The sequence below is a fragment of the Neomonachus schauinslandi genome, chromosome 6 (genome assembly GCF_002201575.2).
Source record: "Neomonachus schauinslandi chromosome 6, ASM220157v2, whole genome shotgun sequence".
Classification (NCBI taxonomy): domain Eukaryota; kingdom Metazoa; phylum Chordata; class Mammalia; order Carnivora; family Phocidae; genus Neomonachus; species Neomonachus schauinslandi.
In genome coordinates this window covers 86,169,704-86,188,851 of record NC_058408.1, presented here as the reverse complement: position 1 = coordinate 86,188,851, position 19,148 = coordinate 86,169,704, and the positions used below count along the sequence as shown (strand labels likewise).

The 19,148-nt window shown below is 53.7% G+C and overlaps 1 protein-coding gene across 1 annotated transcript in view; it reads right to left on the bottom strand.

Annotated features, from left to right (window-relative positions):
* Window positions 1–19,148, bottom strand: part of PGBD5 (piggyBac transposable element derived 5) — a 95,252-nt gene that overhangs the window by 20,052 nt on the left and 56,052 nt on the right. Inside the window, exons 2-3 of the mRNA XM_021696154.1 lie at window positions 9,678–10,105; window positions 5,317–5,451 (exon numbers count right to left, since the gene is read on the bottom strand). Coding sequence (XP_021551829.1) covers window positions 5,317–5,451; window positions 9,678–10,105 — 563 coding nt within the window. The remainder of the gene's footprint in view (window positions 1–5,316; window positions 5,452–9,677; window positions 10,106–19,148) is intronic.

The window sequence follows — 19,148 nt, the reverse complement described above, 5'->3', positions numbered from 1 at the left end:
GCCTAAAGATCCTCCGTGAGTCTATGCCAGGCTGTGGGCACGGGAGGGGTAAAAGGGGCCTCCATTAGCCTTGACGACTTTCTACCGTAGATGTAAATAAACTACAATCCCTGATTCTCCTTAAATGGACATTTGAAAGGTGAGTCAGAGAAATACCTTCCATCTGGACACCCGTGTCTGAGAGAAGAGAATGCCCAAGCTGGGTTGTTATTTCTTCCTCCCTTCCTGAGAGGGCCCTGGGGAGCAGGACGCGGGCTGCACAGAGACCGCAGAACGGGGAGCCCGCCAGCCCTTTGGCTCCCGTTTCTGCTCCACAGCCTCTCAGCCTTGAATCTTGGGGTAAGTGACTCACTCTCTGGAGCTTCCGTGTTCCCTGGTGTAAAGTAAGGACAGCTGTATAGTGCTCAAAGGCTTGTGTCAGGCTCAGCGGGTGCGCCTCAGCATCCGGCCTGCAGGGAGGGACGTGGGCTCCTGTTCCAGCCCTCCACCCCCTGCTGCCACAGACGCCTTCTGAGTGCCCTATTCTGTACGCCTCGGGGAGCCTTTCTTAGCCCCCAGGAGCCGCCTATGGCCCCATAACACTGTACACGCATTTCTAATGCTGTACCTGTCACACTGTATTTATGAATGGCTTAAATACATCTGTCTCTCCTATGAGAACACTTACTTCTAAGCCAGGTGAACTGCAGGAAAACCCTCTGCAGTAGAACCAATATATATATATAGATAGATAGATAGACATGTAACAAATATATATGTATATAGAACCTATATATATATAAAATCACTTCCATCTATTAACAGAGATGAATATTTATTTTGAGACTCACATGATAATGGAGGCTTGGTAAGTCCAGCAGGACAGGCTGGTGGGCTAGAGACCCAGGTTGCAGGTCAAATCCAAACCCAAAGGCATTTTTCTAGCAGAGTTCCCTCTTCTTCCAGGTAGATGAGTTTTTTGTTTTTTTTTTTCTATTAAGGTCTTCAACGGATTTGATGAGGCCCACCCCTTATGGAGAGTAATCTGCTTTACTCAAAGTCTACGGATTTGTTAATCTCATCCAGAAAACACCTTCACAGACACATCAAGAATACTGTTTGACCAAATATCTGGGTACTGTGGCCCAGCCAAACCGACACACAAAATTAATCATCACAACCTCTGAGCCCTGCGGAGATCAGGGGGTAAAACCAGAAAGGCCGAGTCAGGAAGGGAGTGACGTGGAGCAGGCACTCTCCAGCACCTTGCATCCTGCAGAGCCACCCAATGACAGAGTGACTGACGTGCTGTCCCTGCATGGGATGCAGACAGATGGTGATGGGGCCCAGGTTTGCAAAGCACATCCACTGTCCTGGTCACTCAACTATCTGTAACTGGGAGTCCACAGGCCCACAGCTGGAGAGCCTGGGGCAAGCCTGACCAGGGGGAGCGTGACAAGCTTGGAGGCACAGTGTTGAATGCTCAACCAAACCAAGGTGCCGGGGACCCCACCTCTGGCTCCAGCGGCATCCACAGTGCATGTGGAAAGTGCCTTTGCTCACGGGGAACTCACTCTTTCTACGTGCTAGTGTATCATCCCCCAGGCTAAGACCTATGCGCCCAGATGCCTGGGATGAGGAAAAAGTTCTGGAAATGGATGGTGGTATTGGCTGCACAACATTGTGAATAAACTTCATGCCACTGAACAGACACTTACAAATGGCTAAAGTGGTAAGTTGTATATGCTGTGCATATTGTGCAACAATAAAAACGATAATGCTCCTTGAGGACAGGGCCACGCCTTTCCTTAACCCCCACAATACACAACACATAATCCATTCCTCACCATTCCTATTAGAGTTGACCAGATTGTCAAAGACAAAAGGCCTGGGGCCTTACCGGCGGTAACTAACTTCACAGAGCGACATGAATGGCCCGGAGCGTCACAGGCCGGTGTCTCCATGGTCAAGTGATTGGTGCATGGCAGAACACCAAGATAGACATTTCGGATGGAAGGACTTTTAAGGTAAGCGGACCTGCAGGACTGCTCCATGGAGGCCAAGTGGGAGCCCGGGTCCAGCAGTCTGAGCCAGCACCTCTGTAAGAGCTTGCCGGAGGAAGGTTTGGAAGAGAGCCACCGATACAAGGGTCCCACCTGCTCTCTGCAGCTCCCAGAGCTCAGCGGCCTCATCCACTGCTTCTTCCTCCTGAAAACTTTTTACCCCCACCTCCTGCACTCTCAGAAATGAACAATATGAACCCCTTAACTTCCAGAATGAATCCATATAATCTCTCCTTCTACCTCCCTCCTATCACATCCTTCCCTACAGTCCTTTCCTGGGAAAATACTGGAAAATACCGGAGTTCTTCTAAACAACCATCACCGTTATTATTATTATTATTATTTAAAGATTTTAATTATTTGAGAGAGGGAGAGAGAGCGAGCACACAAGTGGGGTGGCAGAGGGAGAGAGAATCTTAAGCAGACTCCCTGCTGAAGGTGGAGCCCGACATGGGGCTCGATCCCATGACCCTGAGATCACGACCTGAGCCGAAACCAAGAGTCAGATGCTCAACCCACTGCGCCACCCAGGCGCCCCAGTATTACTATTCTTGTCTAGCCGTTAGCTCACCCTCCTCACCCAGATGCCCTTGTGGGGAGAAAGGCCTCACATCTGAGGCACAGGATGAGCTGGCTGCGCTGAGCTCCTGAATCTTTCCCACTAACCTTTCCTGAGCCACCAGAAAAATGACTGGCCAGTGTGGAACCTTCTTCCCCTCACTATCCCTTTGCCCAGAATGTTTCGAACGGAGCTAATCCTCAGCCTGACCGTGCTTCAGAAGGATGCAGTCCGGCCAACGAAAGCTGAGTCTTGGCGGAATGAAACAGCCAAGACGAAGCAAGACCTTGTTTTCTGCTAGAAACCCACCTATACATCCACTGTTCCTTCAAGACATCAGCTCAGTCTGTGCCTCAATAACTGGAAGAGAGCTGTCTGGCCAGCTCTGCGGGCCCAAACTGGTAGGCCCTGGGTCATTTATGTCAGTGTGTAATGAACCACCACGGAAGCTCAGTGGCATGTGGAAAAGGTCCCAAAGCTCGTGGGTTTTCAGACCTCAGGTATGGAGCCTGGACACTCTCTCGTGGGCAGAGCGGAGAAGCGCAAGGAGAATCCTGCACGTCTGCTCTGATTTCTCTATGCCTCACTCCAGCTTGCATCCTGCTGGCCGCAGCAAAACATGCAGCCAACCTCAGAAAGCCATGGGTAGGCAGACTGCTACCGAGGGAAAGCAGCAGAATGGCAAAGGGCCTTTCATGCCAGAGGCTGGCCTCAGTCTCCCACAGGCTCAGCAACTGGGCTTCTCTGTTGAAAAGTCATGGAGGAAAAGAATGTCTTTGACAAACTAAAACGAAAACAGTGTTCTTGTGTCTACAACCCCACATGGCATTTGCAAAGAGGGGAACCACAGGACCTTGCAGCAGCAGGGACCCTGCTGGTTAGTGACCCCACCCCCTCCCTCTGTGGGGAGGATGCTCGGATCCAGAGCCATTCTGGAAACTGGCTGAGTTCATTCTGGAACCGGCAGGAGCCGGGACCCCTGCTGGCCCTCAGGACGAGGAGGGCAGAGGCAGCCCAGGATCATGGGACAGAAGCAGCAGGAAGTGCCGACTCTGCGCGGCCCAACACCAACCTCAGCGGGCACCCCAAGTGGGCACCGGGGAGGAGGACCACCCACCCTCCGGCGCTCGGACCGCACAGGCTGTTGGAAGACGCGGGGGATGGAGGCGAGCAAGCTCTTCCGGGGAAGGGGCTGCTCCACCCAGCTTTGCTCGCCCCACCTACCTGCCGAGGCTGCGGACTTCCAAAACTTATCAGACCAGGCTCAGGACGTGGAGAACCAAAGACAGGGGAACTAAAGAGAAACGTGAAACCAAGGAGAACCGTGCCCAGGCCGAATGGTGGCTCCCTCCGTGCTCTGGCTCCTCACAGGCAAGGTGTCCTTCCCTGCTTGCTGCCCACCACAGGCCCCTCCCTCTGGACCAGGGAACAAAGAGAGGCACTGGGGACCGTTCTCGCTCTACCCGTCACGGGACAGCCTGTGGCCGAAGGATAACCCCCTGTTGCCCCGGCCACGGTGCAGAGCCCGACTGCTGCTCACTTCTGGCTTGTAAGTGCAGCCCCTCACCGGGCAGCAAAGCCTCCTAGAATCACAGCGTTCTAGAAACAAAAGGAAACTTCAAGGTACCCGTCCAGCCTTTTTATAGATGGGGATTTTATAGAAGTTGGGCAGAACCTGTCCTGGGGGGAGATCTGTGGCCTTGCCAGGTAGTGGGCATGATTCCTGGCCACTGAGTGCTCCCAGTAAGAAGGCAGTGGTGTAGACACATGCACGCAGAACCCACGCAGGAGCGTCTGTTCACAAGCCACACGGGCAGATGTCCGAGGACCAGCCCCAGCCCAAGCTGAAGGTCCCCCAGGCCTGCAGGGAGAGAATGGGACGGTCCTTCTTAGCAGCCACGTTTGCCTGAAGCACGTGCACTTTCCTTACTGTGGTGAGGAGATACCCGACTGAGTCTTCCCACGACTCCTCCTCTGGCCCCGGGAGGAAGGGAGTGCGGAACCCCTGTGCCTCGGGTCGGGCCAGCAGCCGGGCGAGGGCGGTGAGGTGGGGTCGGCTGGGACTGCAGGGCTGGCAGGCCTGACAGATGGAAGAGGGTGTCCCAGGTGGCATGGCAGGAGAAAGCAGCCCGGGGCCAGGAGCTGTCACTTAGGTGCCACGTTCTGGCGTTGGCCAGCCCCCAGCTTCTCCTTTTGTGCATGCCGCACCCCGGCCGATCCCGGCAGCCGGACACCTGACACTTCCCCAACTCTGCTGAAAGCCACGTCCGTGTCTGTCTGGAGCGGAACAGAGCCTGTGCTCCTGGCGGAGGCTAATTTAACCAGGTGGCCCCTGAAGAAGGCTTCCTCAGGACGGGATGAAGGGACGGGGGTGGGAGGGGTCTTCTGGGACCACCACACAGCCTGTCCTCAGACAGATGGGAGTCCCCTCTTGTGACCGGCTCTTCTGGTGATGCTTCTGGCTGACACGGTCAGGGCCTGAGCTTTGATCAGTGTTTACCATTGTTGTTGGACCACAAGGGCTGGACAGGACAGGAAGAACATGCGGGACAGTGGTGGCTGCCCCAGAGCCCCCGTGAGGAGCCCCAGCCCAGCCCCCGCCTCCGCGGCAGCTCCTGGGGAAGGCCCAGAGAAAGGGTGAGTGAGCCAGCTCAGCAGTTCCCGAATGAGCCAAGTCCCCTCGACTGGCCTCCCTGGGCCCGTCCCCGGGCTCACCTGGATAATGAAGCCAGTGGAGGAACACTGCCTGACCCAGAGGCTGAATTTCCGCTTTTTCCTCTTTCGGAGTTCCCGCTCCGTGCACGTGGCGATGAACACAGGGTCCTCGTCAATCAGGGGTTCGTGTAGCACCTGCCAGGAACGAAACAGCAGAGATGCTCACGGAAGGCAGCGTTAGCTCGGGGGGTGGGGGGGGGTCACCACATCTGCGCTCAAATCGAGTCCCTGCCTTTGACCAGCTGTGTGACCTAAGCCACTTTACCTCTCTGATCCTGAGTCTCCCCATCAGTAAAAGGGTAACATCTACAACAGTGTTTTGGGGAGGACGAAGCAAGAAACCATACGCATGGGCCCTGACATACAGCAGGTATTTAGTAAATGGAAATTTAAAAAGTAATTTTATTTTTATTTTACGTATTTATAAAACAATACATATTTAATGTATGTATATGTTTTAATGATTTATAATTATCTTATTATAATTACAATAATAATTATTACCATTGCCCAAGATTCCCAGTGCAAACTCTCACTTGGTAGAGGGATCTCTAGGGGTCCTGACTCCTGGCGGGGCATGCCCACTTGTTTTCGCTCCCTCCCTCTTCTTCAGGAAGCCAACCTACCTCTAGTCCATGTACATTTACACAGAATCAGCCACACACTGATGTCTCGTCACTGGCCTCACAAAAGCAAACTGCATGAAAGCTATACATGCCAGAAAACCACTTCCTTCTCCTCCAGGCTGCCGGCCGGCCCGCAGCTCTGTTACCCAGCTGTGTTTCCTGAGTCCCCTTCTCTGTATGACAGCTCATTTTGGGGTGTGGAGTGGTTATGGTAGAGGAAAGACAAAGCATCCATTTACCTACTTGCATAATCCCTTCCCGAAAATATTCTTCTAATGAATCTGCCCCCAGTTTTGAGGAAATGTGTGTATAGACACACACACGACACCTGGCCATGTGGGTTACTGTTAGACTCTGAGAACCATCAGGTTTCTGAAGGCTCTGTGAAAGTTCTAAACTCATCCCAGAGGGTCACATTTGCTGGAGCAGAAAGGCTCCAGAGATGGCAGGGCAGAGGGGGTGTGTGGTTTGCGAGGCAAGTGGGCCGTGTGTTTTGAGGGTGGAGTGTGTGTGAAGGTGCAGGATGCAGAGCGATGCCTGGGAGCCTGGAGCCGATCCAGCCACACATGATGGAGAACCGTGCCAACGGCCCTCAGCAGGCAGAGTGAAGACCCTTCACAGGGGCCCTGAGGCTCCGGCGTGGCAGATGGCCACTCTCAACCGAACGCACTGTTCAATCCCCTTCTACCTGAATGAATGATCCAGAGTCTAAACAGGGGCTTTTCACAGAGGAGAAAAGGTGGAAAACCAGGAAACCTTTAGAATTTCCAGCTTCTCCCATCAAGGATCAGAACAGGAACCTTTTCTACGAGGCAGAAGCATCTTTGAGAAGAAAGTAAGTGTAGGAACCAAGCACAATGTGCCTGTTGCTGGGGGCCGAAGGAAAGCGCCCCCACTCCCGGGCAAGCTCACAGGAGGCTACGGTCCTGTTCCACACAGAAAGGCTGGTGCTTTGCGGTGCACACGGGGGTCAAGCTGCTTATCTGCAAAGGAAGGGGTACAAGGACTTATAGGAACCCCCGGCTAACAGGAAGGCCTAATCATGTTCAAAACCAATCATATACCGCAGTTCATGAGTGCATCTCCTTTGGGTGACCCTGCTCCTGCCTGCTGATCCAGGGCTGGCTCAGCGGGGCCCACAGTCAGGAGGGAAATGGAAGAAGAGGAGAATTCCATGTGATTATCAGCCAACTGGAAAACTGGTCCAAGGGATCTTTTACTTTCCTGCTGCCTCATGTCCCTGTCTGTGGGGTGGTATCCCGGGTATTCTGTTTGCCCCCAAGATGCACTTACCACCCTTCCCACCCCACTGCGGCCTGGACGTCAACCTCTTATAAACCACACCACCCAGGCCCCTGGCCCAGTGTTGGATTTGTTTGGCCAACTTGGAGGCAGGAGCAAGACATGGAAGAGGCCCCTGCCTGCCTGCACCGTCACCTCCGTGTTCCTACACACACCCCCTCTCTCCCCGGCCCACGGCTGACCTGGGTTTCCCACTGTCGCTACCAGCCCAGTCATGTCCCCCCACCCTGACCCCACGGCTGTCCATGGTCCCCGCATCCAATCCTCTTCAACTGCCCGTCTAGAACACAGGACTTGCTTCCTGCTGGGGTCCTGACCAACAGAGGGCACCAGATACAAAATGGTAGCAAAAAGAAAACATAACTTCACAAATACAAAGGTAAAAATAAAAATCAAATACAAAGTCTATTAAAAAAAAAAAGAAAAAAGGAAAGAGGAAAGAAACCCCCAACATGATGAGGGAGCCCTTCCCCAATCTGAGACTTATCTTAGGACCTTCCCTCAGCCTTGTCAACTGGATGCAAAAAGACGTGGGGGTAAGAATAAAGCGAGTGTGTCTCTAGGCTCTTGGTGGTCCTCGCTGCGCATCTGAGCCATAAAAGGGAGGAGGGCAGAACTGCCCATGGGCACTGCGGTCCAGCCACTGCTGGCTTGGGAATGTGCTGGGCCCCTGTGGGGCACCCATGCCCAAGCTGGGAAGGGACGGGCTCACAAGCTCAGATTTTGCTAGCAGGCACTGCCTTGTGCCCACAGGCTACCCCAGGCTCCAGACACACACATGCATGGTGATCGCCCTAGGCATGGGTCTCAGGTATCTGACACCGCGGTTTCTGAAGGCAGGCAGCACGAGGCCAGCTCACCACACCACAAATAGGAGTATAGCCCTGGATAAGCCTGGCCTAGTCGAGGAGCTAGAAGATCCTCAGCAACCTCATCTTTACACTGTTAAGTATCAATCATCCAAGCAGCTGGTTGTTTGATTCTTAAGAGATACTCAGCCGGAGCGAGCCCACAGCCTCTTCCAGGAGCTGTTCAAAGGTTTGGCCCCGAGGATGGTCAGAATACTGTTCTTTTCCCCTTGCATCCAGCCAGCAGGCCTCTGATTTGGTTCATTTTCAACCAAGCAAATATTCAGTGAAACAAAAAAATAACGTGCCCGGCCCTGTATTTGGTCCTGCGGGGCCTGTGTAAGGCAGGGCTTGTGTCCCAAAAAGAGCCCACCTCCTGTTTGGAAGGTAAGAGACACAACTGGGGACAAGGAAGAATGGGACTCAGCTGTCCTATAAATAGTGGGGGAATTCAGGAAAGCGGGACCAGCATGAGAATGCGGGCCTCGCACCGGGCCCTGGAGACTGGGTACACATCTGCTAAGGCAGAGAGAAGAGGGAAAAGCTTCCGCTAGTCAGAAAGAGCATCCACCTGCAAATCATAATGAGCCCAGCATATTCACAGAACAGCATGGGGGGATGCTTCCAGAGATTGTTTAAAGGCTCCCACAGACCTGAAATAGGGCGCTATCTTCCCCCACAGAAACCCTGTGATTTTTAGCTGCACAGGGAAAAAGGCAAGATACAGAATCAGGGAAAGGGAGACCATCAAAAAGAATCTGAGGTTTATGAAGAAGGCCCTTAAAGGAAAAGCACAAGGAAGAGTGGGTGGGCCGATGGCTCTTTAAATGTACAAATAAAAACGATGTCGATTTTCGTTTCCACATTGAACGGGTCAAATGGAATTGGGCTCCAGTGGGCCAAAAACTTCGTACAGTTTTGGTTAGAGGCATCCCAGGAATAAGCCACCTCCTCAGTTTGCTAGACCAGTAGAGAGCAGTTTTGAGGATGGTTCTGAACCTCGTATCTCCCTGCAGCCAAGGGTACTGGCCACCTGTCAACACCAGAAGGCAGGGGCTCAGGAGCTGAGAGCAAACAGAGCCTTCTAGAACCAGGGAGGGAAGCTGGGAAGGGGGCCATAACAGCTAGCTGTGGGGCTCTATCAAACCGTGGTCCAAAAGCCCCGCCTGTGCCACGTGGACCCCAGGACCTGAGTGACTGCCAGATACCTGAAGAGTGGTTGAGAGTCTGGCCTCCTTCTCTTGGCCACCTACAAGGCTTCAGCCCCTGTCACCACCAACAGGGGACTGCATACTCAGAGAACACAGGAAAGTTACTACTAGAGGTTCTTCTTCATAGAAGAAAATTCACCTTAGCCTGAAAACCACATCATCTGGAAAGCCAGCGCCACTAAGGGGAGGGAGGATGCAGGCAAGGAGGAGGGAAACCGGGTCAGAGCAGAACCCCGCTTCCTGACCTCTCTGTGGCGGGGAGCTGTGAGTCTAGGGGGGCAGGAGAAGAGCAGGAGCACCCTCCAGGTGAGGGCTGCCATGGGAGTGGGGGGCCCAGGGGCAGGGGGCCCGGGGCACCCACACACAGGCCTCACCTGGGTTTGGGAAGGCCTGAAGGCAGAGTCGAAGCCGTTCTGCAGGGAGTCGAGGAAGGGCTGGACCTTGTAGAGGCCGTGCGTGGTCTGGCTGGAGCGGAAGGCCACCACGTGGAAGTACTTGAGGATCTTCTCGAAGCGGGCCTGGCTCATGACGAGGGCGAGGCTCCGGTTGCTGTAGAAGCCGCCACTCCAAATGCTGAGGACCGACTCGCAGTGGGAGATGCTGGTGGAGATCATGTAGCCCAGGAACGCCTTCATCTCTGTCAGCGTCACCTCGGCCCAGGCGCCGTCGCTGCCGAAGCGCTCCTGGAACTTCTTGGCGTACATGTTCGTCTGCACCACCATGTTCTTGAGCACGTTGTCCGGGACGAAGAGCTGGAAGAAGTCCATGGCGCTGGCGCCGGGGGGCATCTTTCGGGTTGGACCTGAAACAGATGGGGGGGGTTTGTGGCGGCAAGCAGCGCACACAGCCGGGGCAGGCACCGGGGGCTCCGCGGGGTGCACCTCCACCTGCGAGCCAGGGTCCCGGGGTCCCCCCACCCCGCACCGCACACCCTGCGCTCTCGCCCGGCCCGCACAGACACCGCTCCGCAGGGAAAGGGACACGAGAGGGGTGGAAAGGCACTGACGCAAAGACACACCGATCCAGCCCAGGAGCCTGGCCATGGCTTTCAAGCTTAAACTTTCTTGTGAGGGAAGGTGACTTCTCTAAGGAGGCTTTCACCCCTCAGGGCCTGAAATTCCCACCCAGGTGAGGCTGCCATCTTTCTGTCCTGGAACTGGACACGTGGCAACTTGAAATTTATTGCTGAATCAATCTGAAGGGGCTCCTTTAGATAATTTCACCAATATAATAAAAACCTCACAATTCTTGACTAATGCAGGAACAGCCATTTGAAATACACACACACACACACACACACATCCTTAAGAGATACGGCTTTCAATTCCATATAGTGACTTAAGCCAGGCTAACAGTATGGAGAGATTTGTAAGAGACAATTTTTTTTTTTTTTAAATCTCTTTTACCTAATCTCTATGCCCAACCTGGGGCTCGAACTCATGACCCGAGACCCAGAGTCACATGCTCCACTGACTGAGCCAGCAGATAACCCCTCAGGAGACAAATTCTGCAATTTCTAATAAAAGCTATGCGCGTTCTTCAGAACTTTAACCATCCCCCCCACCCAACCTTTCTCTACGACTGATTTAGACAGTCTCTGAAAAACATGTGTTTCACAGCAAAACAAGAGAATGACAAGGCAGTCCAGGTTTTAGATGGGACAGAGTCGGGAGCCGAAACCCTGAATTTACTCATAGCTAACTGCACAGTCTTAGATAAATACTTCATCTGCCCCACGTAGAAAATGGAACACCTGCTTTGCAAGGTTATTGTGGCAACTTGGAAACCTTTACTGACACATTAGCAACAGAAATCCTGTGACTTGGGCTGAGGGCTTTCGAATGCTCTAACTGCCCTCATTTTACAGAAGAAAAAACTGAGGTCCAGAGAGCCAAGTGGTCACCATATTCACGGTCACCAACCATTTTTTGGAAGGGCACTGCTCTTGGCCGAGAGCTGCCGTGACACTGAGGCCAGGATCTGGAGGGGGCCCCGGGTAGCAAGAACAGCCTACAGCCCCACACCCACTCTTAGTGGAAATCATTGTATTTCAGTGAAGACTTACAGCCTCCTATGGGTGAAGCCATAAATTATTCAGGGGTAGCTCTCGAAGAGGAGGAAAACCAGCATTTTAATTGCTCCATCATGCTGAGTAAGCAGAATGAAATTTTCTTTTCCAAAAGTTATCTTTAGTAATTCTGCCTCCCAGGCTATTTCAAAATCAATTCTCACAGCAAACTCTGCCCTGGCCAACTGGTTCAGGAAGCAACTGGGAAGTAGCCGGCTCCCTCTTATCTGTTTAGTTTGGATTTACAAGCATCCTCCACAGCCCCCTTCAGCAGTTGTGATGCTTCATATTTGAGAAGTGTTGGCACAGGCCAGGCACTGGGAAGGAAGGAGGGAGGAGGACGGGGGGTGGAGAAAATGCCATTCAGGAGATTCAATCTGTATCACCAACTTTGTAATATGACCATTTAATAATACGGCCCTGGGGGTGCTATGCACCCCCAGCCAAGATAAGCCTCTTTTACATTTGATTCATTTATAGGAGCTTTTCCAGATATTACCCCATGTGATCCTCACAACATCCACGTGAAGCATCATCCCATTCTGCAGGTGAGGAACTAGAAGCTCAGAAGTATAGGGACACAGCCCCAGGTCACTCACATCTAAGCGCCTTACAGTTAGGGTGACCTTTGTCCCACCTGGCCCAGAGCCAGTCCAAGAGCACCTGCTGCCTGTTATAATTATTTAATAGTGTCCCTTCTGCTCTCACGAGTGGACAAGGAGGCATGTGGCTGTTCTCTGCACAGTGTATATGCACAACTTAAGCCAGGTGTGTGGTCTTCAAACCCCCACCAGCTCCCTCCACCTCTGCCGTGCACACATTTCACAGTGGGTGATATAGGGTTACAGTGCACAGCCAGAAGAAACTCTGAAGGGATAGGGAGGACCTACATTGTAAAAAATGCAAAGGCAGCATGGGACCAGGGGTGGGGATGGGGGGCAGGCTGGTAGGGAGGACCCGGAGGAGGAAGAGCAGGTGTATGTGCACTTGGTGTCTGGGCTGGGGGTACAGGGCTCTGCATGTTGATGGTGTCAATGATGCATTGCCAGGCCATAAACTCATATAATCGTCTCCCTCCTCTCCCCCTCTTCGCCTCCCCCACCGCACCATGTCACCCCTCAAGGCCCCATCACCATCTGGTTCCCTCAGCCTACAGGGGATCACCTGCCCCCTCAATCCCAGGATGTCACAGCAGGCCCACAGACCCGGGGTAGCGTTAAGAATGGTTCAGTAAGGGGCACCTGGGTGGCTCAGTCGGTTGAGCATCCGGCTCTTGGTTTTGGCTCGGGCCATGATCTCAGAGTGGTGGGATGGAGCCCTAAGTCGGGCTCTGTGCTCAGTGGAGAGTCTGCTTGCGATTCTCTCTCTCCCTCTGCCCTTCCTCCCCACCCCCCACTCTCTCTCGCTAAAATAAATAAATAAATCTTAAAAAAAAAAAAAAAGGAAGAATGGTTCACTAACGCTCAGATCCCCCAGAGATTCCTCCCCACCCCAAGCTAGGAACCGACCCCTCTTTTCAGGAGCGACTACAAAAGCAGGTGTCCTGTGTAGAAAGGGGACTGTAACACAAGGGCAGTTGTCAGTGAACACCTGAGTGTCATACTGATCCTAGGGACAGAGAGGAGTAAGACCCGATATTTTCTCCCCGGGAGCCCTCGGTGTAAAGACAGGAGCAGGCAGCAGGCAGTGACCCAGGGATGCTGGGCGGGGGAGGGTGCCCACAAGAGGGACCTGAGTCCAGATCCTGGGGAGGTGGGGTCTGAGAGGCTCCCTGGAAGAGCCACACAGATGGCTGCGAAGCTGTCAGGCCCCCGTGCGGTGGGGGCAGGGAGGCTACAGACTATCTCAGGCAGTGAGAACCTCTCCCGCAAAGGCCCCGTGACCAGAGCAAATGCCCCGCATTTAGTGGACTGTGCAAGGGAGCAGCCTGGCTGCAGACACGGAGCGGCTCAGGGCCAGGACCTCCCCCCCCACCCCGCCATGGAGTGTGCAGGGCTGTGAGAGCCGCCGGTCATGCTCAGGCTGTAGGAGGAACCGCTCACTGCTGCATGCGCCATGTGGGGAGGGCCTGGATGTTCCTGAAGCCAGTGAGCTCAGGCAGGGACCTAACTGAGGGGCGACCACAGCGCTCCCTCACCTCTGTAAGTGTGCTGGGCAGGGGAACAGACTACAGGTGAGCCGCGGTCCTGCAGGTGACCCGAACCCTGGGGCCAGGGCCTCCACCAGCCAGAGACCCTTATCGATGTATCCTTTCCATTTGTACCAGGACAAGAACTAGGCTGGTATCTTAAACCACACGTGTCCACACTGCAACTCCAGATGCCTCATTGTCCTCTCCCTTTTTGCTCTTACTTACCAGACCCCGCCAGGGACTTCAGCCAGAAACCTGAACCACCATGGATCCCTCTCCTCGCCGCACCCCCACATCTGGCCCCTCAGCACATCCTCCCACCTCCACCTCTACAGTGTGTCACCAACCACCCACTGTAGCGCTCTGGCCCAGGCGGCCGCCACCTCTGGCCTAGAAGACAAACACGGCCTCCCCCAAATGAGTCACACCAACGAGAAAAATTTTTTTAAAGAATATAAACCAGATCACAACACTCCCCTGCTTAATTAAAACACTCCTGTGACTTCCCACTGCGCTTAAAAAAGCAAACACACATTCCTTATCAAGGGCTCAGGGCCCTACATCCCAGGCCACTCTCCAAGGCCAGGCAAGCAGAAGGTGTGCAGCCAGAGCTGGGGGCAGGCCCGGGTCCTGGCAAGCCCCCTCCACCCCAGGGCCTGCATCCACAAAGACCCATCTGCGGGACGCAAGCCCTCCCGGGGCTCCGGCTTCCTCAAGTGATGAAGCCCACCCAACCACAGGCAGACACCCCTGCCGGTCCTGTCAATCTCCATCCCAAGTAGGCTTCCTTCCTCGCATTTATCATAGTCTAGGATTGTTTCACGAGGGACTTACGTACTTGTTTGAGTCTGCCTCTGCTGTCCCACCCTCTGGCCCAGCTGAAGTGGGATGGCCAAGGTAGAGGCTGTCGTGCTGCCCCCAGCCCAGCTCATGGTATGTTGGACACACCCACTGACAAGGTGGATAGAGAGTGGGGGAGTGGGGAGGGCAGACGCCCTGGCCCATTCAGGAGGAAGGGCATCTTTGCTAAGCCCCATGGGAAGGATCTGGTTCCTGGTACAGCAGCCCATGTTAATGCCTGGTAAAAAGAACAGCTAAAAACATCTGTGTGGAAGAGGAAGCCGACAGCACCGGGGTGGGTGAGGCTGGAAGGAGTACAATACAGTGACGCGGGGCTCACCTCCGCCAGCTGGGCAGGAAGTCGGCACACCTGCCCACACCTCCCTGGGGACACACGTGAGGTCTAGGGAGCCAGGAAGGGGCAGCGTGCGAAGTCCTGGGGAGGGAGACCACCTGGGAATTGGGAACAGATGATCGGTGGGCAGGACGTGGGAGGGGGAGCATCACAGATGACTTCCGGTCCCCAGCTCAGGTGGGCTGGCTCTGGGTCTTGTTTTGTTCAATTTCCTGAACTAGTGGAAACCACTTCGGAACTCCTTCTGGCCCTCCCTCTCTGTCTACAGCTGCTGGTTGTGTGACCTTGGGCAGGCCACACAACCTCTCTGCACCTTGGTTTGTTCACCCATCAAATGGGAGTATAAGAAGCACCTCGGAGTGAGTGAAAGCTGCAGGACCTCAAACACAGGCCACGGCCCATCCTGGCTGGTCCACCATGAGTCCCACTGGGTGTGAGGGTCCTGTGGGAGCGGCCCCCAACTGCCTTTCCTGTGCCCACTTCATGAGCACAGCCACCTGGGGCCCTGATCCTCACCTTCACATGCTCTGGAAGAAAAGTGTGGCTTTCTAAAGTCCAACCTTCTAGAGACAAAAGCATTCACTTTGAGAGGAGAATGGCATTTTGCATAAACTGGCATTTTGGGGCATCAATTGTCTGCAGTCTTGTGACACAGATAAGGATCGCTTAATATTCTGAATTAAGGGTTTAAAATAATGAAATAATTATCTCCAGACAAAATCAAGCGGATATAAAAATATAAAAGAACATCCCGCATTATCACAAAAATATTCCTCTCAGTTGAGATGTTAAAAAAAAAAATGAGACATTACATTCTATAAAAGGGTAACACAGAACATAGTCAAACCATTGTCCTCAGTGCCGGCCGCAGCTGGGCTTTATCTTCTGCTAAACGAATCCTCATTTCTCTCCATTTCTTTCCTTCCCCCCACCCCCTAATGGCTAATGGACATGCAGGAGGAGCAGTCCGTCTGATGAACTGTGCAGAGAACTGGTCTCGGCTCCAGAATCCAGCCACACGGCCACTCCAGAACTCCAAGGCGTCTTTCCTCATTTAACCTCGTGGCCCACAGGTAAAGGACTAGTAACAAGTTCGATTCGCAGCCAGATCAAGGAAGTCTGCACACAGGGGTGGGTGGGAGCCTCGGGCATGGGTCCTGGCCATGCTCCTGACCTCCCCGGGCCTCGGCCCCTGATCTGTGTGGCCCGATGGGGTTACCCCCACCTGTCTCACTGGGCAGCTGTGAGCAGCGCCCAGCGCCCTGTCCTATTTCAGGCTGACCTGCAATGCTTACCAACCCACCAAGAGAGGCTCAGATTACGGTCAGTCCTCTACATGGTGCCTTCCCATGGAGCCCACGTGAAGCTCCAAACCATTCTCCGGAGCCCTTAGGAAACACGCAGAAACTCGGCCAGAGAACCCCCCAGGGCAGCACCAGGTCTGTTCCTGCTTGCAGGGCCCCCCTGTCAGGAACACAGAAGAGTGCACTCTGCATGTGCACCTGCGTGGTCTCCCTCAAGCGAACACAGCACAGTGGCTGGCAAACAAACCGGCAACACAAAGAAACAATTCTGGAATCGGACCCCCGAGTTGATGCCGTTCACAGGAAACCCGGGCCCCAGAACAGGGGTATGCGGCTCTTCCAGAAGAGGGCTAGTTTGTTGGCTAATGCAGACATTAAATCTACAGCCTTGACTAGATGTCACGTGACAAAGAGCTGCTTTACAGAGAAGGGGTGACACGCACCTGAGCCTGACACGTGAAAACTTCCCAAGACAGCTCACCTTCGAAACCATTCGCCACACAAGGCACCTATCCACGTACAAGAAATAGTCTAACTTACACAAAACGTACAATTCCGTTCATGTGCGAGAGCGGACTCCAGTCCCTGCCACCTGCAGCTGACCGCTGTAAAGCGTCGGCGGGGGGGTGCTGTGCTGGGCAGAGGTAACCCTGACCAGCCCCACATGCAATGAGCTAACGGGGAGCAGCTGAAACATCAAGGGTCAGCTCTCGCCACCACACGCCTGGGCCCGAGGATTCTGGGGTGTCCTCTCCATGCAGAGCATGGTACTCTACGTTCCAGGCCAGGACTTTGTTGGTGAACAGAGATCAGCTCACACGTGCTTGGACAGACAGAACAAGGGTCTTTTACCCCTCCCACCAGATCGGTTTCGATGCAAGTAGCAAGGTGACAACACAAGAAGGGTTATTAGCAGAGTGCCTAGCACAGACGTGGCTACAGAGCAACAGCTCAGATGTCAAAGGAATGAATAAACACTGGCAGGTACAGAGCTTCATGGTGACTCGGACTCACTTAGTGGCAGGAGCCTAAAGGCCAGATGACAAGGCTATTCCATGACCATTTGTGAGTTTGTGAGTCCTCCCACGGCTAAGTGTGCTGCAGCCTTCTTCAGTCCACGTGGCCTGTGAGAGCGGCTGGTCCAGGCTCAGGCCCCACGCCCAGGACCACACTCGTCCCCTGTGCCCTGGACCAGGCTCAGCCCGTCCACCTAGGACCAGGCTTATCCACTCCCCCCCCCCCAAAAACCACAGATTTCACTTTTCCTTAGAGCTGAACTAAAACGTAGTCAAAAGAGGTGTTTGTTAAGGATGAGAGGCAGAGTCTCCTGCAGCTGGGGTCGGGGGGGGGGTGGGGAGGTGGGGAGCTGGTTCTGTTCCTGGTTCGTTCATTGTCTAACTGAACCACTGTGAAACTGAAGTTTCTCTGGGTTTCAGTTTTTCGTTGGTAACTTGCCTCATCTCCCTTCCAAGACTGATGAAACAGTAAAGACAATGATGGAAGTATTCTGAGGAACGTAAAGAATTATATGAAAGTCTCCCATCATGATGTTGAAATAGTTGCTGTCCAGCAAAGTCAAGGACCTGGACCGGGCTCCCGCTCCATAACTCATGAGGTGAGTGACCCAGGGCAAGTTACTTAATCTCTTAATCTTCATGCGTGTGGAATGCCGCCACAGAATAGCACAGGCTGGGTGGCTTGAACAACAGAAATGTGCTACCCACAGTTCTGGAGGTGAAGTCCAAGATCAGGGTGTTGACAGACTTGGTGTCTATGAAGGCCACTCCCTGCTTCACAAAGGGCTGTCTTCTCGTTGTGTTTCCACGCAAGAGAGGGTCCAGGGAGATCTTGGAAGGGGGGGTCTCTCTTCTAAGACACTTATCCCATCAGGAGACCCCCTACCCTCATGACCAAAGGCCCGCCGCCTACTACCATCACCTTGGGGATTAGGCTTGAGCACATGAATTCTAGGGGGGACACAAACATGCAGTCTATAAGTACTCGTCAAGCCACAGTGTCCGTGGTGGTAAAGCGAAGCCAACAATACCATGAAATTCACAGTCCGGGTGCGGATGAAGTGGGAGGTGCCTCACTCAGTGCCTGCTTCTAGGTGGGTGCCCCGTAACGGAGTGAATCGCATGCACAACAAACAGCACCCTCTGGGCCCGTACCCCAGGCTTCTGTCCCACTTCCCAGAGCTGACTTACCAGATGGCTATTACAGAACAGCAGCCTTAGCAACCACAGTTTATATTTCACTCAGACACTGTGTCTCTTTTTCACAAGAAGCTGTATTTTTAAAGCCTCTGCTTGGATACAGAAAGGACAGCGGGAGCGTGTTTCCCACTTGGGAAGAAGACGATGGGGAAGGGACGCAGTGCTGAGGGGCCACGGGCCACAGTCTGGGGCCAGCCCACCTCAAAGGCCCCATCTCGTGCACAGTGACCAGAGGGGAGGGGCCACACAGATAATTTGCTCATTTCCTCCATGACTTCACAGCTTTTTCTTGCTCCCTTGCTGCACCAAGCACGCCCACTGCGCACTCCCACTGCAGTTCTTCATCCCTAACTAAACCAGGCTCATGTCCGGTTTCTATCTGGGGTGCTCCTCCTTCCTCAGGCTCCTTCCCCAAACATACCTCCTCCTCTGCACTGGGCCTTAGCTGAGCCCACTGACTGAGCCCAACGCCAACTTGCGGCCAGCTCTGGCCAGTTCCACGTGGCGTGGTGCACGTTCCCCAGGACTACCCTAGTCCTTCCTCCAAGAAAGGCAACAGAGAAAGGGACCATGTCCCAGGCACTCAGGGACAGTGTGAAGGATGAAAAGGATGGGCAGTCACCCTAGGCTTTAAGAGGTGTATTCCAAATATGCACCTGACAGAACAGAAAACTCTGGTGTGACTGATGAAGGATCTTCTTTGCATCAAGCACTACAACGAGCAATTACCTGACCCCACTTAATTCTCATAGCAGCCAACCACAGAGGGACTGGGACACCCACTCGGCAGCTGTGGAAGCATGTGCTCTTTAAGAACCTGCTCAAGGTCACACTAGCTGGTGAATGAAGGTGCTGACATCCTCTTTCCCCCACCACGTGCATCCCACACATGCAGGCATAAAGACTCCCCAGATGGCTGAGTCTTTCTAGC